At 42.3% G+C, this 26509-nt stretch overlaps 1 protein-coding gene across 1 annotated transcript in view; it reads left to right on the top strand.

Moving 5' to 3' along the window:
• The window catches only part of CTNNBL1 (catenin beta like 1), a 274155-nt gene that overhangs the window by 115393 nt on the left and 132253 nt on the right, over positions 1 to 26509 (top strand). Inside the window, exons 4-9 of the mRNA XM_029611822.1 lie at positions 421 to 560; positions 3788 to 3885; positions 19668 to 19761; positions 22056 to 22147; positions 25241 to 25313; positions 25537 to 25595. Coding sequence (XP_029467682.1) covers positions 421 to 560; positions 3788 to 3885; positions 19668 to 19761; positions 22056 to 22147; positions 25241 to 25313; positions 25537 to 25595 — 556 coding nt within the window. The remainder of the gene's footprint in view (positions 1 to 420; positions 561 to 3787; positions 3886 to 19667; positions 19762 to 22055; positions 22148 to 25240; positions 25314 to 25536; positions 25596 to 26509) is intronic.

Raw genomic sequence — 26509 nt, 5'->3', positions numbered from 1 at the left:
ACTCCCTTAATCTTTTCCTAGCACGTATCCCGTGTGGCCCCCATGGCTTTACCCTGTTTTCCCTTTTTCTAGTTCTACACACCCACACACTCCTTTGCAAATGAGGTCTGTATTCTCTTTCCAGCAATTGGCAGTCCTTCTCTAGTACCTTCTTTAGTAACAGGTCTGCTTGTTTCTTGTCTCTTGTCGCCCTCCATCCACTTCATCTCTTTTCAGTAGTACAAGCCTACCTCCACCTTTCCTCCTTTCACTGACATGCCTGCAAAAAAGCTTGTAGCTGTGCTTTACTAATATTAAAAACTCTGGTGAGCGTACATAAGCTTTTACTTTTAAAACACTGAAATGTCTCTTTCCCCATTAGTTCTCTGTGCTAAGATGCTACGTGTCAGGTCTGCCTGATGTGCTCTTCTTCCTTGGCAGGTTTATGGAATCGGAGCTGGATTTAAACGACATTATCCAGGAGATGCACGTTGTCGCTACCATGCCAGACCTGTACCACCTTCTGGTGGAGCTGAACGCTGTCCATTCTCTGCTGGGGCTGCTCGGACATGACAACACAGATATCCTTTCCCATCCAAGCGTCTTCCTCCTCTGCTGCCTCTTTATTATTTCTTTAATGCTGTCTGATGTACTCCCTTTCTAAAATCTATTTCTACCCTATAGTTAAATATGTTCAGATGTCATTTTTCTAGCAGCAGGCTACAGAACTGAGAGAAAAGGAATGAGCAACCAGGCTTTACTACGAGATCTGGTTTGGTTAGCTCAGTAGTGTCCTTTCTTTTGAGTTGGAGAGTTGTAAGTTCAAATCCCAAGGTCCCCAGCTGGGAAAAGGAGCTTTAGCACTGTGACATGTCCCAGTGAGTGTGAAACCTTCACAGTGATTCAGAATGTACAGATATTGGAAGAAAAAATCTTTTTGCTCTCATATTGAGTGGTGTGTGTAAGTACTCTATCTTACCATGTGTCTGACAGATTTGCTTTCAAAGGAAATAGAAGGTCTTCCCAGAGCCTCTCTCCTTCCCTGTTCTCTTTTTGTCATCGTCTCTGATCTGTGTGAAAGATTATCTTGTAGAAAATGGCTGTTAACAATTTACTGTGGCACAGAAGATGTAATGGGCCTGAGATAACTACAATTCAGAGCCAATTTCATGAGACTTGAGGCTTTTTTTTTACGTTTTTTTCCTTTTTCATTTCCTCTTCAGAACCCCATTATGAAATATAAATTTTTTTTGCGCACAACTGTTCCCTGTAAGAAATACAGGCATCACAGCCAATAATATGGCAGTTATTCTTCGTATAATCATTCTAAAATGCCACTTTGAACAGACTTGGCAGTATGTGCGCACACTTCCTGTAAGAAGTTATAGATTTATGAAGCCAGGATGTTTTACAACAAATTAGATACAGCTGTAAGGAGTCCCTGCCCCAAGGAGCTTAAGGAAATGAGTGTCTGAGGCACTGGGGGAGAAATTGACTTGCCTTAGTTCAAAAAGAGATTTATTAGTGAGAGAAGCCACATTTGAACTGCAGTGTCCTGGTTCTCAGCTCATTATCAGGCCGATACAGTGTGCGTTTTCGACACGCTAGCTTTACCCCTTATTCAGTAAGGGGTAATAATGTGCCGAAAATGCGCGTTCAAACCCCCTGAAACTAATAGTGCCTGCAACATGCAAATGCATGTTGATGGCCCTATTAGTTATTCCCGCGCGATACAGAAAGTAAAATGTGCAGCCAAGCCGCACTTTTAGAAATTAATGCCTGCCCGCGCCGGGGAAGTGCACAGAAAAGCAGTAAAAACTGCTTTTCTGTGCACCCTCCAACTTAATATCATGGCGATATTAAGTCGGAGGCCCCAAAAGTAAAAAAAAAAAAAAAAAAAAAAAAAAAAAAGTTAAAATTAAAAAAAAAAAATAATAAAATATCGGCCCGCAGCCTGCGGGTCGGAAGACGGACGCTCAATTATGCTGGCATCCATTTTCCGAACCCATGGCTGTCAGCGGGTTTGAGAACAGACGCCGGCAAATTGAGCGTCAGCTGTCAAACCCGCTGACAGCTGCCGCTCCTGTCAAAAAGGAGGTGCTAGGGACGCGCTAGTGTCCCTTTTACCGCGGGCCCTAATTTGCATAGGCCATCCTCCTGAATCATGCGCCCAGGAGAGTGGCCTGTGCGTGCGCCGGGAGAGCAGGCAAGCGCCTGCTCTCCCACGTGTTTTTCTGAATCGGCCTGTATGTTAACTGCTAGGTCCTCTCTGTAAAGCTAGTAAAAGGTCTTTTTTGGAGGATTCTCATTTGGATTTATTTAATTCCCTTACCCGATTTCTAAATGTGAGAAGAATGCTTTAGCAGCAAAATGCAAGTTTGTTCATGGAAGTGAAATAACAGGACCAATTGTTAATATTTGGTCAAAGAGAAATACTTAGTCCCCCCCCCCCCCCCCCCCCCAAATCCTATTAGTGCATCTCATCACTGCCTTTCATTCCCCAGCTATGATCCCCATAAGTTCCACTGTGCTCTTCACTCTTTAGCCTGTAAGCCCAATATTTTTTCTTGAGCAGAGAATGCCAGTGGTGGTGTGGGTATTTATTTGTTGAACTAGGTCAGGTTTTCAGGATATCCACAATGAATATGCTTGAGATAGATCTGCATACAATGGAGGAAGTGCTTACAAATCTTTCTCATGCATATTCATTGTGGATATCCTGAAAACCTGGCCTGTTTGCAGCACTTGAGGATTGGAGTTTGTCATCACTGAACTAGACTGAGGCTAAACTGAGCTGAGATTAAAAGATATTTATTTATTTATTTATTTAAGTTTTTTTATATACCAACATTCAAGACGGTAGTCTCATCATGCTGGTTCACAAGAAACAGGGGTGCAATTAAATAAACTTTACAATTTGAACAATAGTGCAGAAAAGCAGTTACATGTAACAGGGAATCAATAACTTGGGGTAAGAAGGAAAATGATATGATAGGAATTCTGTCACCTTCCCATCAGTCTCTAAATCTGAGTGCTATTAAATGGCCCATACTCCTGAGACAAGCCCTCTGATAAGTTAGAGTAGGTGAGAGGGAGCGGAAGTCATCTAGCAAATAGAGGTACTTTTTTTTTTTTTTTTTTAATTTAGTGCTATGTATACACAGAGCAATGCAGTTATGTTATAAAACCTCTGCTATGCATTTTGACCTCAGTGTTAAGCCTCATGCTTATGGGTATAGGCAGCTGGAAAAATCCCGGGAACCTAGGCAACTAAAATGTTGAACTTTGCACCTGATGTAAAATGCTGGCAGGCCCATATTGATGGGTTGAGTAGAAGGGCTGAGGCAAAAGAGGATGTGGTAAATAGGAGAGTGCCTGGAGGAAAGACTGCTTGGAAAGAAGGAGGGGCAAAAGTCCTGAGAAGAGGAATGGGAGCAAAAAGGAAAAATAAAGGAAAAGAAACAAATGTTTAAAAACCCTAAAAAAAAAAAAAAAATAGAAATAAAGAGCAAAATAACCAAAACAGAAAAAAGCACAAAGAATTTTCCTGGTGCCTAAAAATGTTTGGTTACCCACCTACGTTTTCTAAACATTTCCATCTCTGGGTATAATGCCAGTTTATGAGAAAGTTATTCTAAGCTAGTACTGAACCATTGTCCTGTTTCCCTACAGCAGTGCAGGTTAAGCATTTCTACCTCAGATATAACATATCCAAACACAGCTTTCTGATCATGGGAAAAACTTGGGGCAAAATGAATTGAACCAATTTCCAGTTGTGATGGGGAAATCCATCTTTAACATTTCCAACATGTGTCCATCGCTGTCGTGGATTTACTTCAGGAGCTCACAGATATTGACACTCTCCATGAAAGTGAAGAAGGTGCTGAGGTTCTGATAGATTCACTGGTAAGTGACACTCCTAGTATCAAGGAATGGTTGCTATTTGGTTAAGGCTGTTGAGCTCACGGTGAGATGTTTTATGTATTTTGTAGGTTTGGAACTCCATGCTAGTACTCTAGTGCAGTGGTTCTCAACCTTTTCTCTGTTGGGACACACCTGATAGATAGATCTCACTTGCGTGACACACTGAACACATGACAATCACAAGGCTAAATATAAATGTACACTTTGCATCCACAGGAACCCCACCTCTCCTCCGACCCTCAACAATGGGTATAAAACAGAACTAGAACATTCCCCATACAACTCACCATACAAAAAAGATATTCTGGTGTTATCTCAATAACAGCAACACAAACTTCCTCTACTACCAGGCGCAATAGCCCTACTTATAAAAAAGACAACAGTTTATCACCAAAGCATTTTCTATTAAGAACATACAACAAATAAGGTGAGGAGTTTTACTAGCCTACATGCTAGTTAAATATCTCACCTCGGTCATACACCAAAATCGACATTCACCAAGTACAGAAAGACAACAGATTACAAATATGGAGACAGAAACTGGAATGGAAATCCAAAAAAGCCACTCTGCATGCAGTACAAAACTGGAGAAATGGAAACAGAAATATAGCACCTAACACACTCCCAGGATTTCCCAATAATGCTCACAAACTAATCCACACAAAGTTATACCTGCATTATGGCATGCACTCAAATAGAACAACCCTACCTATAAAAAGGCAACACAACAAATATTAAACCAGGCCCTAAACACCAATACACCTCCCATTAGGAAAACAGAAAAAGCCAAGTTGTTATAGATTCCCACACAGAAATAATTGTAAAGCTATATGAATAAATGTTTCAAAACAGCTGATGAACAGAATAACATCTAACAATTAAAAACTCTTAAAAATTATTTAAAATTTTCCAAACACTAACACATTACATCATATCCAATAATTAAAATGCGGTCAATCGAGGAAAAATGAACTTAAAAAGCCACCTTTACTTATCCTCTTCAGCAGTTCTCCTATTCCTTTCCCTTGCAGGCCACACCAGAAGCAGCAGTAGCTGCTGAAGCTGTCCTCATGGTCCTCTTCCTTAGGGACCACAACTAGTCTCTGTCTCTCTGACACATACCAGTCACACCCTCAGGACCGGTTTCTGTCTCTCGCACACCAACCATCTCCCCGACCAGTCTCTCTCTCTCTCTCTCTTGTCACCTCCCTGATCAGTCTTTCTCAATCACACAATGTTCTCTGTCTTATATACACACACACACACTCACATCGGCCCCCAGCTGAACAGTCGGCTGCGGGTAGCATGCAACACACCTGCCTGTGCTTGGCAACACGCTGTTTGAGAAACGCTGCTCTAGTGTACAGTGCTGAGAGAAAATTTGTGGTCCCCCTAGGATGTTCTGTTTTAATAAAATTTAAACTCAAAACATGATTAGTCCCTACTCTAAGTGAGAGAGAACCCTGTTGAATAAATAACTCTGGCAAAGGGATAATTTTGATTATTAAAAAAAAAATTTTTAAACGTATCCTTTTCTGAAAAAGCATGCGACCCCCCCCTCCCCCCTTAATTTAGTAACTGGTGGTACCTTCTAGAGCAGCAATAACTTGAACTTAATTGTTGATCAGTCTTTCACATCGCCTTTGAGGAATTTTGACCAATTTCTCCATTCAAACTCTTTCAGTTATTTGACATTTGAGGGCTTTCATACATGAACATCTTGTTTCAGGTTTTGCAACAACGTTTCAGGACAGTTTTTAGGTTGGGATTTTAAGTTGATCAATCCAAAACATGAATTCTCCTCTTCAAGCCATTCCGTAGTTCATTTACTTAAATGTTTAGGGTTGTTTTACTGTATGACCCACTTTTGGCTCAGCTTTAGCTCACAGATGGATGGCCTGACATTCTCCTCTAGAATTTTATGATATAAACCAAAATTACCAAAAAGTGTGGTAATCCAAAAGGGCTGTTGAGCACGAAGCAGGAGAGGGACCTTGGGGTGATAGTGTCTGGTGATCTGAAGTTGGCAAATCAATATGACAAGGCGGTAGCTAAAGCCAGAAGAGTGCTGGGCTGCATAGAGAGAGGAATAACCAGTAAGAAAAAGGAGCTGATAATCCCCCTTTACAGGTCCTTGATGAGGCCTCACCTGGAGTATTGTGTTCAGTTCTGGAGACCATATCTCAAAAGGGACAGAGACAGGATGGAGGTGGTCCAGAGAAGGGTGACCAAAATGGTGGGAAGTCTCCATCAAATGACATGAGAGGTTGAAGGAGCTAAATATGTATACCCTGGAGGAGAGGAGGAGCAGGGGAGATATGATACCGATCTTCAGATACTTGAAAGGTTTTAATGATGCACAATTGACAAACCACCTTCAATGGAAAGAAATGAGTAGAACAAGGGGTCACAAAATGAAATTCCAGGGAGGATGACTCAGAACCAATGTCAGAAAATATTTCTTCACGGAATGTCCTTCCAGAGGAAGGGGTGAAAAGAAAAACGATGAAAGATTTCAATGGGGCATGGGATAAACACTGTGGATCCCTAAAGGCTAGAGGATGGAAATGAGCGCATGGAGGTAACTTGCTGATGTGACAGTTACTACCCTTAACCAATAAGCCTTCAGACTGTTGATGTAACTCGTTATCGCTCTCTGCTTTAACAGCAGAGAGAAAAGAGGAAAAGGGGAATTTAGTTTCGGCTAGCAACCAACAAGGACATGGAATTTTATGATCTGGGAAAACATAAGTATGGGGGTAACTTGCTGATGTGACTGTTACTACCCTTAACCAATTAGCCTTAAACTTGTGATGTAACTCCAACATTGCGCTCTGCTTCAATGGTAAGAGATAACGGGGTATTGGACTCAGACAGTAACCAACAAGGGTCCTGACTTTAACAGTTTGGGAAACTAAGTATGGGGCTAACTTTTATGCCAAGGCAGATGCCACCCTATGATGCTACCATTATAGGGGAGACCTGTATGGCATGGCTGATGCTACCATAAGCTTGCTGGGCAGACTAGATGGACCCCTTTTCTGCTGTCATTTCTATGTTTCTATGATGGTTCTTTGCTTAACAATTGAGTTGAGAATTCATACTTTGGAAGGCAGTGTTCTGTTTTTGCAAAACAAAATGTTTATTATTGTGAATGAAAAGTTAAATTTTTGACTCCTCTGTCTGGAGAACATTATTCTAGAAGTCTTGTAGGATATCCAGATGTTCTTGGAAAACCTGAGGTGGGCAGCAGAGAGCAGTGGCTTCTTTCTGTCTGTCTGAGCATCATTCCCATTCACTTGTTTTCCTGATTGACTAGTGAACCCTCACATCAGCTGCAGCAAAAGAGAGAGGCTTGCAGATAGATCCTTGGATGATAATCTGAAGGTTCTTTGTGACTTTGCAGATGATTTTCCAGTTTGCTTTTAGAGTAATCTTGATAGGACAATCGCTCCTGGGTAGAATCACTGTAATTGTCAACTTTTTCCATTCTTTTATAGACCATCTGTCTGACAGAGGATGGATAGTATCTTAAATGTATATTGTATTTCTGATGTATTACTATTGTATTTTCATGTTTTTTATACCGCTTTGGGTTGGACTTTGTCTAAGGAAGTTGATCTAGAAATTTAATGTAACATAAAAAGGGTGTAAATTAAGCAATTCCCCTCACTTCCTGAGAGACAATATACAAAGTAGGAACAATAACACTAAAACTAATTCAGAATCAGTATGTGAAACAGTAAGTGAACCCCTAGTTTCCTTAGCACAATTATTTAGCAAATCAGAATCATATGCTTAAATATTTAGGTAGCAAACCCACCTTGGAAACAGGATGCTGGGCTTGATGGACCCTTGGTCTGACCCAGCATGGCAATTTCTTATGTTCTTATATTCTTAATCTGCACAGCTGAGTTTGGGCGTCTTGTCCTACATAAAAGTCCAAAAGATTTTGAATTTGGTCATTGCCATAAAAAGTTAGTGGGAACTCAACAAGCCACAATCAAAAGAAATTTCAGAGGGCCTACAAAAAGAGTAGTTTATGTTCATCGTCTGGACAGGTTTACAAGATCATTTCTAAATATTTATTACATAAGAAAAGATTGATTTTAATTAAACAATGGTAAGGACTTGGGGTTCACAATTTTTTTTTTCTCAGCACTGTATAGACAAGGTTTGTTATCTTAGAAATGCAGTTAAGGTTGGGTGTGCAGAAGGGGTCCTGGATGGTGAGGAGAGAAGTGAAAGTAGTCTGTCCACATTCCTTTTACTATCAAATATCCATTGCAGAACGATAAGGCAAGGTTTGTTTTAGCTCTTGGTTTACTTTAGGATCTGAGGTTTTATCATGTCTGGTGTACATGACACTGAACTTAAATTTTACTGCATAGGTTCTGTTTGGGTAGACAGAAGGCTGGAAGATTATAGAAAGGAAGCAGAATATCCTGGAAAACTGGGACTTCATGCTGTTTGTGGATAGTGGGTTAAAATGATTTACCCCAAGTGCACCATAACCTGGAGAAGATTCCCTGATCTCTGCTTTGGGTATCACTAAACCCAGGGTTGAATAAAACTTGGATCTTAAGTAGTAAGACAATACTGATCTACAGAAGTACGGTAGTTACCTGCTGGGATTCATAATTGTCCAGATAATTTAATTTGAAAGTTAGTACATCCAGTATCCCACAGACCTCCTTGAGAAAAAGAAATTCATAAACTAGCAGGCTTTCGTAACATTCTTCCAGCAAATACAATTTCACTTTCAGTATTCCTTTGCATTCCTTACCAAGTGGGAGCAGGATTACAAATTTCAGTGTGTGCTGCAGTGAAGTTTAAAAAAACCAAAATGAAATAAAGAAGGCGCCAACCTCTCCCCTCCCTGTGACCCGACACTTTCAGTCTTGTTTTGTCAATAATTAAACATAATGTCCCCCTTGCTAAGAGAAGTATAAGGAGACAGCAGGAGAATGCCAGCTCGCAGAGCTGTTCACTGCTGTGTGAATGTGTGATGGAGCTTTCTGCATCTGCGGTTTTCCTTGAATAAATTGCTTTGTTTGTAAAACAGTTGGACTCTTAATCCTTCACTCTGAGGTTGAGATTAAAGGAGGTGGTAGGGGGTGAATGTTTAGCATCTGTTGATGAGCCAGAGTGGAAGAATGCTCTTCTCGCACTCTCCTCCTTTCCTTCCAGTCCCGGTTGCCTTGTTGCCTCGTCATTAGAATGTTACCTTCCAAAGGTTAATTACAGTGCCCTGAATGATTTCCCTTTGCTGTTCCACGGGCTGTTTTAATTACTGTCCCCTGCCAGAGAGGTTGCCGAATGAATAGAGAGGCAGAGAGAGAAGCAGGAGGATGCCTTTTAGAAAAGCTGCGCTGAGCACTAATACATTGCACAAAGGCCTCTTTGTTTCCCTTGTCACTAGACTGGTTGCTGGAACCAGATCTTGGGAGATTCGATTGTCCCTTTTGAAAGGGAGAGTGAATTCCCATCTGAGGGAGCAATTTATTATCTGCTGGATGGTTCTGTCTGGGCTGCAGCTGTGTGCTGTGTGAATCCCCTCCCCTGTGGTCAGACTGATGGGCCCTCCGTGCTATGGGCCAAATATACAGGAAAGAGAAGAAACCCTTATCAAAGCTAGCGGAAAATTTGTGACACTACAGATTGCTTAAAGCAGCAATCATTGGAATTGTACTGTGTTGGAGGCTCTTTTTTATTATTCAGTTATTTTGCAGAATTCAAAGGAACTAAATGGAAAGCAGCTGCAGCAGATAAATAGATTTCATTTAATGTTTCAGGAATATAAAAATGGAGAAATGGCCCTTCTTAGAAGGGACATGTAGATAAATTGGATTAAAATAATTTAATGCTCTAAATATCCAACACTTATTTATTTATTTTTAACTTTTATATACACTTGCACATTAGATGGCTAAAGTAGGAAATAGGTGTTCAGAGATAATTTGGAAACGCACCAGTGCATAAACTGGAGTTAGATGGCTACTGTTAGACATACCAAAAAGTGGGAGGTTGAGAGGTAGTGCTTTGCACTGGGAACGCTGAACACATTTTTTAAAACATCTGATGACTGCACCACATATGCAAGTGTCTAGGAAATGGCCTTCCATGGAATTCTATACTCTCTTGTGCAAACATAGAAATAAAGCTACTTGCACAATTGCTTATTTATAAAAATGCACACCTCCCATCCAGGCCCAAAACTTAAAATGAAAGGTTGTTTAACCAAGTTAAGCTGTTATAAACTAATTTAATCCCTTAATCTTTTTAAAAACTGTAGTATAGGCAGGGTGTTATACGTTTTGACTGTCTGTACTTACCTGATCTTTGGAGATGAAACAATCAAATTGGAATTGTCAGCATTTGATAAAATGGTTTCTAAAGACTATTACTATTGGAGATTTTAATAGCAGTAGATGATTATTGTGGCAGTACTATATTGTTTAACCAAGTTAAACAACCTCCTTGGTGGAACAATACGTTTTACACTCCCAGGCCGATACTGTAAAAAGTGCGGGAGAGCGCCCACTCTCCTGATGCGAGCCCAGGCATGTGAGATGTCACGCTAATAAGGAGGCGCTATGGACAATAGCGCGTCTGGAGCGCCTCCTTATTAGTGGTAGAGGTGGCTGTCAGCGGGTCTGACAACCAACACTCAATTTTACCAGTGTCGGTTTTCAAACCCGCTGACAGCCACGGGTTAGGAAAACGGACGCCTGTAAAATTGAGCATCTGTTTTTCTAATCTGCTGACTGGCGGACAGATTTTTTTCCTTTTAAAATTTTTGGTTCCTCCGACTTAATATAGCTAGGATATTAAGTCTGAGGGTGTACAGAAAAGCTTTTCTGTACACTTCTCCGGATTGCTTAGATTTTAATGCCTGCCAAGCCGCACATTTTACTTTCAGTATCCCGGGCGACTATCTAATAGGCTCATCAACATGCATTTGCATGTGATGAGCGCTATTAGTTTTCGGGGGGGGGGGGGGGGTTGGCTGTGCGTTTTCGACACACATCCCTTATAATATAAGGGGTAATAGACGCGCGTCGACAATGCGCAGCCATGCGGGTGCTAAACAGTGTGCTCGGCCGAGCGCACTGTACTGTATCAGCCTGTGGAGGGTTATGAGAGGGTATGCATTTACCAAGGCACACCACTCCCAGGAGCATCCATTTTGTATTGGCAGTGGGGAATGCTTCTTGGTATCACCTCTGCAGTAGTAGAGAGCCCTTTTCAAGGTGAACTAACTCCGAATCCTCTTGGATCTAAATTTACTCTCCAGGCAGGGGGAATATTTTCACTTGACTGGGCAGTGAGGCCACCTTGAATTGTGAGATTTGTTTTAATATACAAAGCTGAAGTGTGGTGAAAACTAGAGTACCTCTGGAAAGAATAAGACATAAAGCATACAATGTAGATAGTGCTTGTGATTGCTCTTTTCTGGCCTCCTCATTTTGGCCTTTTTAGCATAGTATGCTTCTGTGGAAAAATACAGTTACCTAAGCAGAAGAACTTTGAAAGGCCACACCATATTATTTTTAATATACAGCTTTTCTTCAGACTGGGATATAACATTTTCTCAGTGGGAATTACTTTCCATTTCAGTTTAGTGTCTGCTTCCTTAGTGTTTGGGTAGGTCAAGCCTGAGTAGGTTATGCATCTCTGTGAGCAGATGGAGACAGAATAAAAGCTGACATCTGCCCACCAATATTCTCTGTCTCCAGCGGTTGGTGGATATGCATTTCCTTTCGAGAATTGGAAAGGAGATGTCTGTGTAGCACTGCTTGCCTTCTGAGGTCATACTATGCGGTCCCTCCCTCAGTAGAGTGCCTCAGTCCGGTAGCCTTGACTGGCATGGACCTAAATTCCAGTTAGTGGTTGCAGGCCAAGATAGGCCCAGTGGTCCCTAACCCTGTCCTGGGGGCCCACCAGCCAGTTGGGTTTTCAGGATATCCACAATGAATATGCATGAGAGAAAATTTGCATGCACTACCTCCATAACATGCAAATTTTTTCTCATGCATATTCATTGTGGATATCCTGAAAACCCGACTGGCTGATGGGCCCCCAGGACAGGGTTGGGGACCACTGCTTTAGCCCTCTCCTCCCATAGCCGGGATCCATTCCTACTCTCAGCCAGGGAAGGCTGAGCTTAAATAAAAGTTTTTAACTTAAAAAAAAAAAAGTCAGCGACGTTTCAAGACAGCAGGAGAAGGGTCTGTTTCCTTGTTTGGCTGTCCCGCTCACGTCTCTGGGGAGTTTTGTGAGGCGAGGAGAGAGTGAAGGCAAAGTGGGTTGAGCAGCTGTTTGGCTAGGCCACGCTTCCAGGCTTCTCCCATTTTGTTAGGCCACGGAGTATTTTTGCACGCTTTTTTACTGCTGACTGTAGGCGTGCACTTGCAATTCTGGGTGTGCGTCCATTCTTCTGTGTGCAGTTGGGCGTTCTTCCTTCTGGACGCACATCTTGTGTGCCCAGTTTAGACATCGGTCCTGGGCATTCAGTTTGGGCATCCACTAGGACAAGCGGCTTAGGCGTGTGGACTTGGACGCACATTTTTTGTGCATCCATATTAGGCGCGCATGTACACGTGGGAAAGCTAGGCCATGAGCCTTCATTGGACTGTGTGCTTACAGCATGGCGCCCTCAGTGAAGAAACCTAAGTGCCTATCTATCTGTGCTGCCTGCCAAATCAGAGCCATTCAGCTGGAGCTTTCTTTAAGCCTGTGTCAGTGCTGCCTGGATGCTCAGTGAGATTTGCCTCCTTCCGATTTTGCCAATGATTGTCTATCTCCTCGGTCTGAGGGGAGTGGGACTGAGGGAGTCACACTGCAGGGGTGTCTCCTCCCCTGAATGGTCCGTGGGTCGCATCCTCAGGAGACACTGGCTTGCAGGACATCAGGTTTGGGCCTATGGGGCCTGGAATGGACCAGTGGCCTCGTTTTTCCTGGATGGAATTCTTCCAGGGATTACAGACATTTCTATGGGGCCATTCTGTTTAAGCGGCAGTTCCTACTAAGGTAGGTCCAGGTGCTCCTCCGTCTGTCTCCATTTTCAAGCGCCATAGCACAGTGCGGTCTGACAGAGCTCGAATGCAGGTGGATCAGGATGATACCGATGATGACGGTGGAGGCTCTCCTGGTGAGGAAGCGGATATTCCCCTAGATTTGGAGCCATATAGAACCCTGTTTCTTTCAGAGAGATGAGTTGCCGAGTCTGATTTCTCAGACCTTAAAGACCCTCTGAGTGGCTGGGCCTGACTCCTTGGGGATGCAGAAGAAGGATCCTATTTTGATCACCCTGAGTAAGGCTTCTTGTTTCTTTCCCCTTTTGGATGCAATCCAGAAGTTGATTGATCTGGAATGGAGTGCATCAGAAGCATCCTTTAAAGGAGGTTGTGTCTTAGCAGGTTTAAAGCCTGTGGATCCGCAGTCCAGAGAGCAGTTGCGTTTTCCTAAGGTAGATACCTTGGTGTGTTTGGTCATGAAATGTACCTCCATCCTGGTTAGAGAAAGGTGTGGCTCTGAAGGATGCTCAGGATAGGAGGATTGAGGCTATCCTGAAGCAAACCTTTGAGGCAGTGACAATTAACTTGCAGAATGTTTCTTGTTGTGCCTTGGTAGCTCGGACAACCTTGCAGTGTTGTCAAGAGTCTGGTGGCGGCAGGTCCGATTTAGGGCCTATGGTAGAACTGGGGGCCACTGCCTTGGCTAATGTGGGCTGTGACTTGGTATGCACAGCCACCAGAGGAGCTGCTTCAGTTATTGCAGCCAGGTGACAGCCGTGGCTGCACAACTGGTCCACAGATACTATTTCAGAATCCAATGTGACTAAGCTGCTTTTCAAAGGCTCACTTTTGTTTGGCAGTAAACTGGAAAAAATGGCAAGTAAATGGGGAGAGAACCAGGTCCTGCTTTTGCCGGAGGATAAGAAGCCAGTTTCCCAAACTTCTTGGGCGAGTGGCCACTCTTGAAACTACTGGCATTTTCGGCTTTATAGGGAAAGTTCTTCCCAGAAATCCCATCCCTTCGGTAGATCGTAGTCCTTTCACCCCCAAGGTCCTCGAAATTATATGGGCTCTGGAGGCAGAGCCCCTCTGTGTTCCCTATGAAGGTTCGTGAGTTCATCCTGTGGTGCCAGAGATAGGTGGTCATCTATCCTGGTTTTATCACAGGTGGGCCCAGATTACTTCAGATCCATTGGTTCTCAAAGTGGTTCAGAACAGCTATGCTCTAGAGTTTCTTCGCATTCCTCCAGATGCCTTCATATTCTTTCCAAGCAATTCCCTTCAGAAGAGGATAGAAGTGGAAGCGACATTACAATGACTGTTGATTCTGAAAGCAGTGATCCCCGTTCTCGAATCGCAGTGAAATATGGGCCGATATTCCATTTATTTTGTTGTGCCCAAGAAGGAAGGGTTGTTTTGGCCCATACTAGATCTCAAGGGCATCAACCGACATATACGAGACTTGCATTTCAGGATGGCAATGGTGCGCTCTGTCATAATGACGGTTCAAACTGGGGAGTACGTAACATCTCTGGATCTGACGGAGGCGTATCTGCATATAGGCAGGGAACATCAGTGGTTCCTCCAATTTGCTATCCTGGATCATCTTTACCAGTTTCAGGTCTTGTCTTTCGGACTAGCCACTGTGCCTAGGACCTTTTCCAAGGTCATGATAGTGGTAGCGGCAGCCCTTCGCAAAGAGGACATTCTAATTCACCCCATTCTGGATGACTGGTTGATTTGAGCCAAGACATTGGAAGAGAGTCTTTGTGTTTCCTGCAGGATGATTTCCTTGCTACAGGAACTAGGCTGGGTGGTGAATCTGGCCAAGGGCAATTTGCAGCCATCTCAGACCCTAGAATATCTCTGGGTTTGATTTGCTACAAGGCAGGGCAGAGTGTTTCTGCCAAAGTCTCTGATCCACTTGATGCTGCGAGACGATCCCTGCGGAACTCTGTTCGACCGACCGCGTGGTCTTATTTACAGGTCCTGGAATTGATGGCTGCCACATTCGAAGTGATTCCCTGGGCAAAGGCACATATAAGCCTTCTTCAGTGCACCTTGTTCTCCTGATGGAGTCTACAGTCACAGAACTATGTGGTGAGGCTATGCCTTCCTTTAGAGGAGAAATCCCAGTTCATCTGGCGGTTACACATGGACCATCTCAGGAAGGGAATTTCCCTGATGATGCCAGATTGGTTGGAACTCACGACAGATGCGAGCTGGGACTAGGGGGCTCGCTGTCAGGAGTTGGTGGTGCAAGGGTGCTGGAATGCAGTAGAATATGAACAGATTAGAGGCATGAGCAGTTCAGTTGGCATGCCTGCGGTTCACTGAGTTGAGTAGAGGCTTGGGCGGTCCAGATAAATTCAGACAATGTGACAATGGTGGCTTACATTAATCATAAGAATGGAGCCAAGAGTTGACAGGTGTCTGAGGCGATAGATGCACTCATGGTATGGGTGGAGCAGCATCTCCTAAGCATTTCTGCCTCTTACATTGTTAGAAAGGACAATATCAAAGCTGATTTCCTCAGCAGGAAAAGCTTGGACCCAGGAGAATGGGAGCTGGTGGACGAGGCCTTTCAGCTCCTTGTGGACTGCTAGGGTTTACCGGATCTAAAAGCGATGGCCATCAACACTGTGGCATCCTGCTATATGCGTTCCTCTCTTGGCCTTTGATAGGCAGGTTGGTTTAGAGGATTGCAAGACAAACCAACACCATCCTTTTAGTGGTTCCAGATTGGGCTCGAAGGCCATGGTATGCTGATCTCCAGAGATTTCTGATGGGCAGGCCCCCCCAGCTACTGTCTCAGATGGATCTCTTACGACTGGGGCCCATTTTACATAAGGATCTGGGTCAGTTCTGTCTTATGGTTTGGCCATTGAAAGGGCTAGGTTGTTAAAGTGCGGTTATTTGCCTTCTGTAATTTACACTCTCTTCTTTGGGCCTGGAAATTTTCTACTTTTCTAGCTTACGTTAGAGTTTGGAGGGTCTTTGAGGCCAGGTGTTCTGAGCAAGGTACTCAACCGCTTAAGGTGGATATTCCTTTCATTTTTTAATTTTTACAGGACAGCTTGCTTAAGGGTTTGGCCCTTAATACCTTGACATTTCAAGTTGTGGCACTGCCTTATTACAGGGGAAGAATCAATGGGGAGGGCCTTTGTCTTCCTATCTGGTCGTGTCCCATTTCTTGCAGGGAGTTAAGTTTCCATGATTTTTCCCGGTGAGCCTGACTTCGGTGCCAGGAAACATTGTGGAAACTGTTATAAAGAATAAAATCATAAAACATTTAAATAGACATGGTTTAATGGGACACAGCCAGCATGGATTTACCCAAGGGAAGTCTTGGCTCACAAATCTCCTACATTTTTTTTGAAGGGGTAAATAAACATGTGGACAAAGGTGAACCAGTAGATGTGGTATATTTGGATTTTCAGAAAGCATTCGACAAAGTCCTGCATGAGAGGCTTCTAAGAAAACTAAATAGTCATGGGATAGGAGGCAATGTCCTTTTGTGGATTGCAAGCTGGTTAAGACAGGAAACAGAGTAGGATTAAATGGTCAGTTTTCACAGTGGGGAAAAAGGTAAATAGTGGAGTGCCTCAGGGATCTGTACTTGGCCCGGTGCTTTTTATATTTATAAATCATCTGGAAAAGGGGTACAACGAGTGAAGTGATCAGATTTGCGGATGACACAAAACTATGCAGAGTAGTCAAATCTCAAGCCGATTGTGATAAATTGCAGGAGGACTATGCAAAACTGGAAGATTGAGCTTCCAAATGGCAGATGAAATTTAACGTAGACAAGTGCAAAGTGATGTACATAGGGAAAAATAACCCTTGCTGTAGTTACACAATGTTAGGTTCTATCTTAGGAGTTACCACCCAGGAACGAAATTTAAGTGTCATAGTGGATAATACATTGAAATCGTCGGCACAGTGTGCTGTGGTGATCAAAAAAGCAAACAGAATGTTAGGAATTGTTAGGAAGGGAATGGCAAATTAAACAATGGCTGTCATAATGCCTTTGTATCGCTCCATGGTAAGACCACATTTTGAATACTAAATGCAATTCTGGTCGCTGCATCTCAAAAAAGATATAGCTACAGTGGAGGAAGTGCAGAGAAGAGCAACCAAAATAAGGGGCATGGAACGGCTGCCCTATGAAGAAAGGCTAAGGAAGTTAGGGCTGTTAAGTTTGGAGAAGAGACAACTGAGGGGGGATATGATAGAAGTCTACAAAATAATTAAAGGACTTGAACAGGTTAATGTAAATCGGTTATTTACTCTCTCAGATAATAGGATTAGGGGGCACTCCATGAAATTAGCAAGAAGTTCATTTAAAACAAATCAAAGAAAATTCTTTTTCACTCAGTGCATAGTTAAGCTCTGGAGTTCATTGCCAGAGGATGTGGTTAAGGCAGTTAGTATAACTTGGTTTAAAAAAGGTTTGGATAAGTTCCTATATGAAAAATCCATAAACTATTAATTAATAAGCAATAGTAGCTTGCGATTTATTTAATGTTTGGCCAAATATTTGTGACTTGGATTGGCCACTGTTGGAAACAGGATTCTGGGCTTGATGGACCTTTGGTCTGACCCAGTATGGCATATCTTATGTTCTGCAACAAGAACTAATGCATGGCAAACATAAAGATCTAATCAATATATCTCAAAAGGGCACACTTTTATTGAAAATGCAGTCATACAAGTGGTGTACATTGGTTAACAAATTACAGTTCACAGTTTTGTTTGCCTCGCATTAGTTCTTATTGCATTTGTTATTGTATGTGTGTGCTATTTACTCCGCCCTTTCCGTATATCTTATGTTCTAACATCTTTGTCCCCCGTTGCGGCTTCTGGTGCCTTTGTGGGATCTTACCTTGGTCCTTGAGTTCTTGGCAGGTCCTTTTTTTTTTAACCGCTGTGTACTCTTTCCTCGCGGTTGCTTACTTTGAAGACAGTTTTTCTGGTAGCAATCTGTTTGGCTTATCAGGTCTCTGAGCTGCAGGCTCTTTCCTGCCATGACCTTTTTCTCCATATGACTCCAGGTGCAGTTCAGCTTCAGACTATGCCTTCCTTTTTGTCCCAAGTGGTTTTGGACTTTAATTTAATCAATCCATTTCTCTGCCTGCCATGGATAGGGACAGAGTTGAAGATGAGTGTACCGCCTTTTGTGTTCCTTGGACGTCGAGCATTATTTACTGTGCTACTTGGAGATGACTAAGACTGTTCAGAAGTCTGATTGCCTGTTTGTGCTCTAAGATGGAGGTAATTGGGGAGCACCAGTGACATGGGCAACGATTGCCCGCTGGGTTAAGGAGGTCATTAGGGCAGCCTGTGTGGCTGCCCAGGTTACCTTACCGAAACATTTTAGACCACATTCCACGAGGGCTCTGGCGGTATAGTGGGCAGAGCTTTGTTTGTCACCTACTGAAATTTGTCTAGCAGCGACATGGTCATCTTTGCACACCTTCTCCATGCATTACCGCTTGCGTGTTAGGACTAGAGAAGATACCACTTTTGCACAGGCGGTTTTGACTGGACCACTGGCAGCCTTCCACCCTTTTCAGTATTAGCTTTTGTACATCCCACTCATTGGGATTGACCTACCCGAATGCTAAGGAAGGAAAAATTACTACTTACCTGATAATTTATTTTCCTTTAGTGAAGAGTAGGTCAATCCCAGACCCACCCTCGGCTGCCGGATTTGGATTTCATGGTTAGCTTTCTTAGGGAAAGCAATGCAGAGTATAATTCTTGCTCTTCATTGATAACTGGTAAGTGGCTTCTCTAGCTTTTAATTTTCTAGATATGTTTTTTTTTTTTTGGCTGAGTTCAGTTTTCCTGTTGGTTGAGAAACACGAATGGTTACCTAATGGTTGCTGATAATGTTCGTGTTTAATCAGGTTTGTCCACAGTTTAGCTTTTCCAGAGAATACTGATGGACTAATGGGGTGGGATTCTATAGCCATGACGTCAGCTTCTGCTTCGTCTCCATCTGCTGGCAGAGGTGCATAACCCACTTTTTGGGATTGACCTACCCTTCACTAAAAGAAAGGAAATTATCAGGTAAGTAGTAATTTCTCCTTTTAAAGCTCTACTTCCAGAAACTTGAAGTGATGTTATGGAGGGGAATAAAATTAACCAGTAAAGTAAGGCAGATGAAAGGAGCAGTGAGCTGTTGAAAAGCCAGTGTAACAACCTCCAGCTGGCAAACCATTGACGTCCATGTTGCCTGGAGACTGCGGTACTTGTAAATTCAGGAAAATCATAAGTCCGTGGGAATTTATATTTATCTTTTTAACTTAATTTAAAATAACATTTGTCTGCTGCATCATTATTTGACTTTGTGCCATATTACCTTAGCATGCACTGTGTTCATGTGTTGAGTAGTTTTAAGTATAGCATGTCTGCACGTGCTGAGATCTTGGTATGCTGCCAGTATGACACATGCTGGGATATCTTGGTGTACACTGTAGTTGTCTGCCTTTACGTAGCTCACTTCCATGTTTCATTAATGTTAGTGGAATGTAGCAGCATTGCCAGTGATAAAAGTGGAATGTTAAGATTTAATGTCAAGTTGTTGGAGGGACATGGAGACTCCACCTAGAGATCTGAGAAACTTCATTTCTTTTGATTGGTATTTTGTTTGAAGTCAGTAGATGTTCTGTCTGTTGAATGTATTCTTTGGTTTTCCCTTCCCTCCCCCTCTTAATTCTTCTCACCCTCTCTTTTTAGGTTGAAGGGCAGGTCATAGCCCTTCTGGTCCAAAACCTGGAACGACTGGATGAATCCGTTAAAGAGGAGTCAGATGGAGTCCATAACACACTTGGTAAAGCTGTAACTTTTGCAATAATTATACATTGTTCTTTAGCTTTGAGCAGTAGAGGTTTTCAAGCCTTTCCTCAAGTACCCTCTAGCCTTTTGGGTTTTCAGGATATCCACAATGAATATGCATGAGAGATTTGCATACATTGGAGGCAGTACATTCAAATAACATATTCATATTCATATCCTGAAAGCCTGTCTAGGTAGAGTGTACTCCACTTAAGGGTTGAAAACCCTTGCCATAAAACATTTTTATTGTTTTTACCTACTGTAAGCTTTTATCTTTTGATTGGTTCTCTAATTTCACATCAGCCTTACGCATGCATTTAGGTAGATAGTCTGAAGACATACCAATGAGAAACTGTCTAGGAAGATTTTTCCCAATCCTCTCCTCTTTCATTCTCACTGGATCCAGAACCACTCTGTCCTCTTGTGACCAGAAGAGCAAGGTGGTGGACCTTCTGGACTTCGTTTACTGCTGCTATGGTCTACAATGTTTCTTGGTTGGTGCTCTCTCCAAGGGAATGAGTGCTACCTTTGCAGCTTCACAGTTGAGCAGGAAGCATTATAGGCAACAGTAAAAGGATGGTGGCCTTTGGGAGGTATTTGGCCATTCCACTACCAAAGAACCTAGTGTAAAGACTGGTGTAATTGTGCTGATTGTAAGAAAGTTCATAGCTACTCCAGATCGAGCATTCTCCGGCAGAAGTCACTTTTAGGGCATTATGTATGTCTGTATAGGAGCCTATTGCATCTCTCAATGCACTTTGTCCTTGCAGGATATCTCTTGATTGGGAATGGAGAAAGCAAGCTGTGTTAAGCTTAGCTCATTCTGGTCCCAATGTTTTAAAGGGTTTTCCTCATTTTGTATCTTTGGGGAAAATGCTTGGTACACAGGTACCTTAGAATACCAAAGTTTCCAACAAATATCAACAGGTTTTCAAAAATCCACTTGCCTGCGGAGAGTGAATTTCATTGCTGGTAGGCCTGGAAGAACGTGGCATTCTCTACTCTCATTGGTGCCTTCAGGAGGCTGCAATGTCTTTGACGTGCATTGAGGCCTGAAATAGGAGGCCTTGCTATGCTGCAGCAGGAATGATAGTGAAAGAACCGCAGAGGGGTGAGTGTGGGGGTGGGGGACAGGGAAAAGTGAGAGGGCTGCAGGGGATGGGAGGGTAAGGAAGGAGAGTGAAAGGCTGCAAGGGTGGAACAGACAAGTACAATACATGATGAGTCCAAGTGCTTTTTTGCCCTGGATATCAAGCCATTTATTTGTAACATACTTAACTTGGCAGAAATTTGTAGGTTAAGGTGATGCTGTTGATATGAAAGTATACAAACAATAGTTCCCTCAAAAGTGAAAAATCACTACTACTGACTGAAAAATCTCCCTCTACAAAACAACATACTCCTGTTATTTCAGAAAAGTATACTTTTGCATGAAACAGACCTCATAAACAAGGGCACCAACCCTGCACTGTGTTCTCCTGGTGCCTTATTTGCTCATGTAAAAAAGGTAGTGCCATATGAACATAAGAACATAAGAAAATGCCATACTGGGTCAGACCAAGGGTCCATCAAGCCCAGCATCCTGTTTCCAACAGTGGCCAATCCAGGCCATAAGAACCTGGCAAGTACCCAAAAACTAAGTCTATTCCATGTAACCATTGCTAATGGCAGTGGCTATTCTCTAAGTGAACTTAATAGCAGGTAATGGACTTCTCCTCCAAGAACTTATCCAATCTTTTTTTAAACACAGCTATACTAACTGCACTAACCACATTCTCTGGCAACAAATTCCAGAGTTTAATTGTGCGTTGAGTAAAAAAGAACTTTCTCCGATTAGTTTATAATCATCGGTCTGGATAGAATATAGGATATTTCTGCAGTGGAGACTGCACGTTTGTGATTTTGAGTTCATCAGTCCCTAAGATAAGTGGTTTGTCTACTTTGCTTTCCTTGTTTAAAAAAAATTACTTTGATTAAGAATAATTTTTTGGAAAAAGAACATGTTTTACTTGCATTTTTTTTTAATTGTCTAATAAATATAACCAAGAAATTTGCAGAAATTATATCCTATATTCTATCCAGACGGATGATTATAAACCATATGGCACTACTTATTTATATATGAGCAAATAAGGCACCTGGAGAACACGATGCAGGGTTGGAGGTCTGTTTCATGCAAAGTATACTTCTCTGAAATAACAGGAGAATATTGTTTTTGAGAGTGAGATTTTTTTTGGTCTCTTGATATGTGACATGGTTAGAGCTGTAAGCCCTTCCTTTTCCCAACAGCTATCATAGAGAACATGACTGAGTTCCGTCCTGAGATATGCACGGAAGCCGTTCAGCAGGGTCTCATGCAGTGGCTGCTCAAGAGGCTGAAGGTGAGTCTCTTGCCAATGGCCAACTGCCAGTTATAATGATGGTATTAGGTGCATAAAATACAGACGTGACAAGAATGAGGAAGCATATTACAAAGTGTATGTTCAGAGAAAGAGATCAGGGTTGGGTAAGAAGTGGTGAGGAAACGAGTTAGGAGTAAGAAGAACCTCTTGACAATCCGGAAGACACTGGGCGTTCTTCCTTTCCAGTCGTCATTGATCACTGCTGGCTCTTGTTGGTAGCGGTGTTCATGATCTTCAAATGCTGGTAAAACAATATTCTCCCCTACCCATAAAGTTAATTTCATTCTGGGCAGGTTTGTGAATTCTGTACGGATTGCCTCTTGCTGAGTGTAAACCTCTTTGCCTTGATGTTGTAATTACTCTGACAGCTGAATGACTTCACGGTTCAAAAAGAATAAAAAAAAAAATATGTATATAAGCTGTACTTGGAATTCGCCTGTTTGTGCAGCAAAATGCAAATGTGAAATGAGGGCTCGATGCTACCCCTTCCCCTCCCTTGCTCCACTATGCGCAGCTTAGCCCAGGGTTATCTTGGCATCCTGGGTACTGTGTTTATCTGACAGAAGGCTAACAGCCATCATTTCCCTGAGGAGCCCCTGGCTAATGAAATGCATTCAATGACCTTTGATGTTGGCAGGACCAGTTGGGGGTTTGAATGGTTGACATTTCTCTTGCATGCTGATACCTGCCTACGGTACATCAGCACCATTTTAAAGGCTTCAAAACCCTCTCGCCTTATGGCTGCTGCAGCACTGCATGGCTTCTGGAACCCTCTGGGAAGAAAAATGAGCAGGCCCTGTAGGAACTAACTTTTTTTTTTTTTTTTATTCTAAAGCAGAATGGCGGCAGCAACAGCCAATGTGTTGCCTTTGCCAATTTCGTCATGAAAATTGACAAAGGGACAATTGAGAAAATGTTACTGTGCTTTAGATATTGAAAACGGGAACTTTTTTTCCTTTTTAAACGCCAAACCTTTTCATACCTGGAGGCAGGATTTTCCGAATTCTAAAATGCTTTAGAATTAATGGTAGGAGTTCAGAGCGTGCAGGATTCAACGAGATCATAAAGGGGGGGCTACGTGGACTTGATCTTATATTTTTAGCCTCACATCTTTCTGATTGTGAATCACTTCTCTTGTGCTAAAAATGTGATGTGTTCAGCAGCAGAAGGTTACTGGTGTTGTGAGAGGCGATTGTAATAGTGATACTCGTTGCTGCCTTGGGTATATACAGCACTGACCTAGAGCTGCACCCCCTCATCCTATGAGTGGGGAAAGTTGGGGTGTTTTTTGGCACTAAAAACCTATTGCATTCCACAGTGCTGCTGCACTTTTTGTCTGTTGCTGCATATTTCTCACCTGTTTCCTGGTCCCTCTTCTACCCACCCCCTAACTTCCTCTAGGTCTGTTGGAGAGCTTGTGCTCTGTGTATGAGACTCACATTGCCCCTGTGCTGAATCAGTTTAGAGCAAGGAATGCCTACAGACTGCCAACATGTTTTTTTTTATTTTTCATTTTTTTGTCATTATATAATGTCAAAATATAGACACACGAGGATTTGGAACATTTTAAAAAGTATTTCCACTACATTAAAGCAAACAGCACAATATTGTTAATGTAGAGGAAATACTTTTTCAAATGTTCCATATCCTCTTGTAAAAGTTTCTTCTGGGGTGGAGTTCTTTTTAAAGGGAGAAGGCTTCCCAAGGGATGAGTATTTTTCCTATATGTCATGAAGGATGTGCGCACTCTATTCCTTCCACATTTACTGAAGCCATTTCATTGAACACATCAGGATTACTGGTGGTCAAATATGTGGCTTGTCAGCACAAATCTGTTGCTTGTGAAGTCTTTCACATAATAGTAGGGAGTGAGGATGGTGAGGGGGGGAGGGGGGCAACATTTTGGAGAAACCATAAGGGAAGAGAGAAAAGTCAAAGGAGATGGGAATGGGAGAGGAGGCTGTGTGAGCAGTTTGGGGGGGGGGTGAATAGGGCTACTTGGGGAGTTGGCACAGTGAGCAAGAGGAGATGGTTGAGGGGAAGGGGCATGGTGAGCAGCAGTGGAAGGACGACAGATGTTGGCAGCAACATGGAACGGATAACATTAGAAACAGCCCTGGATTTGAAGGTAGTCTTTGAGAGTGGGTGAGTGTTATCGGGGGCAACTCTGGGAGGATGAGAGGCAAAAACTGTGTTAGCAGTGAGATGTTACCTCATTCTGAAATCCTGGGCTGTGCGTGGTGAGAATGAATGAAGGTAGAGGTCGTTTGCTGGAAAACATCATAGCATACAGTGACTTATTTTATCACAAGCTAAAGATGATGGTGGTCCTTTTAGGTAAGATCAGTCTCCGTATTTATACCTTTGTGTTAGCATTAACTTCCACTCGTGTCCTCTCCCTGCCCTATACTAAACTGCACTCCTCTTATAAAGTTCCTGTGATTAAATCACTGTTAGAATACCCAACACCTTCTTTGTCTGTTTCTGATATATGCCCCTGCTGTGCGACGCTTTTGTAGAACATAAAATGCTATGCGTTGTGTTAACATTTTCTCTGATGAAAGGCACCTTAACCTGTTAATGTGTAATAATATCCCATATCCCCTTGCAGTTCTTCCTTTCTGTAGCTGAACTTGAAAACCATGCTTTGCCTTGTCCACATGTCATGCCATTGAAGATGATTTTATCAGTGTTGTCCTAATAGATTGCTTGCATGGGTGGATCAATAATTTAATTTAGGCCCATGGTTCCCAACCTAGTCCTGGAGGAACTCCTAACCAATCTGATTTTCTGGATAGCCACAGTAATTATGATGAGATCAATGTGCATAAACCATGTCTCTGGACTCGTATGTATTTTTTGTGGCTATCCAGAAAACCAGATGGGTTAGGTGTGCCTCCAAGACAGGGTTGGGAACTACTGCTTTAAGAAAATATGGCCCTTACTTTTCATGCACAGAAACCCAGACTGAGATTGATGGTGGGGGTAGAGCAATGAAAGTAGGGAGGAGTACTCTGCCTTATTATTATTATTTTTTTCTTCTTTCTATAATACTTTTGTGTTTTCCATCAGGCGAAGATGCCTTTTGATGCCAACAAACTGTACTGCAGTGAGATTCTGGCCATCTTGCTGCAGAATAATGACAGTGAGTAGACCGCTGCTTGTTCATATTCTCTTAGGAGGCAGGATGGTTTGTGGTAGTGACAGCAGCACTCTCCTCCTCTGCCTCTCACTCTTCTCTCCTTTCCCTCTCTCTCTTTTGCTTAAGCCTTTGTACTCTGTCAGGCTGTATTGATTTCTCCAGCTGATATATCAGTGTTCGAGTGCTGTAAAATTTGACACTTTGCTTCATTTTTTTTTTTTCCCAGGCACCAGAGAATTGCTAGGGGAACTGGATGGGATCGATGTGCTGCTTCAGCAGTTATCTGTGAGTAATACACACATCTCCTTTCTGCCATGCTGACACCTGTGAATGGGTTTCATTACTGAGGTAGAAGGTGTGCATCTGTGTGTGTTTGGGGAAGTGTTGCGACAGGTTGGGACCTTCTGAGTGTTTGGGATGATAGGCTGTTTTCACTGGGTAATAGACAATACACATGCTTCCTGATTGCCATGGATGGGTTTAGATATGAGGGAAGAGTGTGGTAGACTTATTTAGGATATTGAGAGAGGATGCTGCGAATACTCATGAGTGGAAGGCTGTCGTCTTTCAGCTTTTAGCAGCAAGTACGATATCTGCAGATAGGTATAACTACCGTATCGTGAGTTGTATGAGAATGACATGGAGGTAGTAATGTGAATCATAGTTCCTGATAGTTAACATACATGCATCCTACAGACTCTGTATACTTACAAGCTGGTTTAGATGAATGAAAGAGGAAAGTAGCATTATGCTCAGTTCTAGCTAGCTCGGTACAAAACACAATGAAGGAATTACTATCTTTTCTCTTGTATCTTATGTCTAAAAACATATAGAGAAAATATAAATTTAATGTGTTTAAATACCACATTTATTTCAGCATACTGTTGAAATAAACTACCTATACATATTAAAACTATCTTGCACATTCATCACACCCCACACTCACACCAGATAAAAAATCATCATAACAAAGTTACAATGCACAATACAGTATTTAAAAGACCACCAACAATCCTAAATTTTAATTAATTTTTAAACATTTATATTAACAATATTTTAATTTATATAATCCATTGTTTATGTATGATGTCTTCCCATCAATTTATTCAATTTATTCAAACTTGGTCATTGATTCCTTTACCTTAGCCGAATAATGAATTAATGTTCGCCGAAATGTTCTCAAACTTGATTTAAACTTG

Source organism: Rhinatrema bivittatum, chromosome 8 (genome assembly GCF_901001135.1).
Source record: "Rhinatrema bivittatum chromosome 8, aRhiBiv1.1, whole genome shotgun sequence".
In the NCBI taxonomy this organism is placed as follows: Eukaryota; Metazoa; Chordata; class Amphibia; order Gymnophiona; family Rhinatrematidae; genus Rhinatrema; species Rhinatrema bivittatum.
The sequence above is the reverse complement of the archived record's forward strand: the minus strand, read 5'-3'. Positions and strand labels throughout refer to the sequence as shown.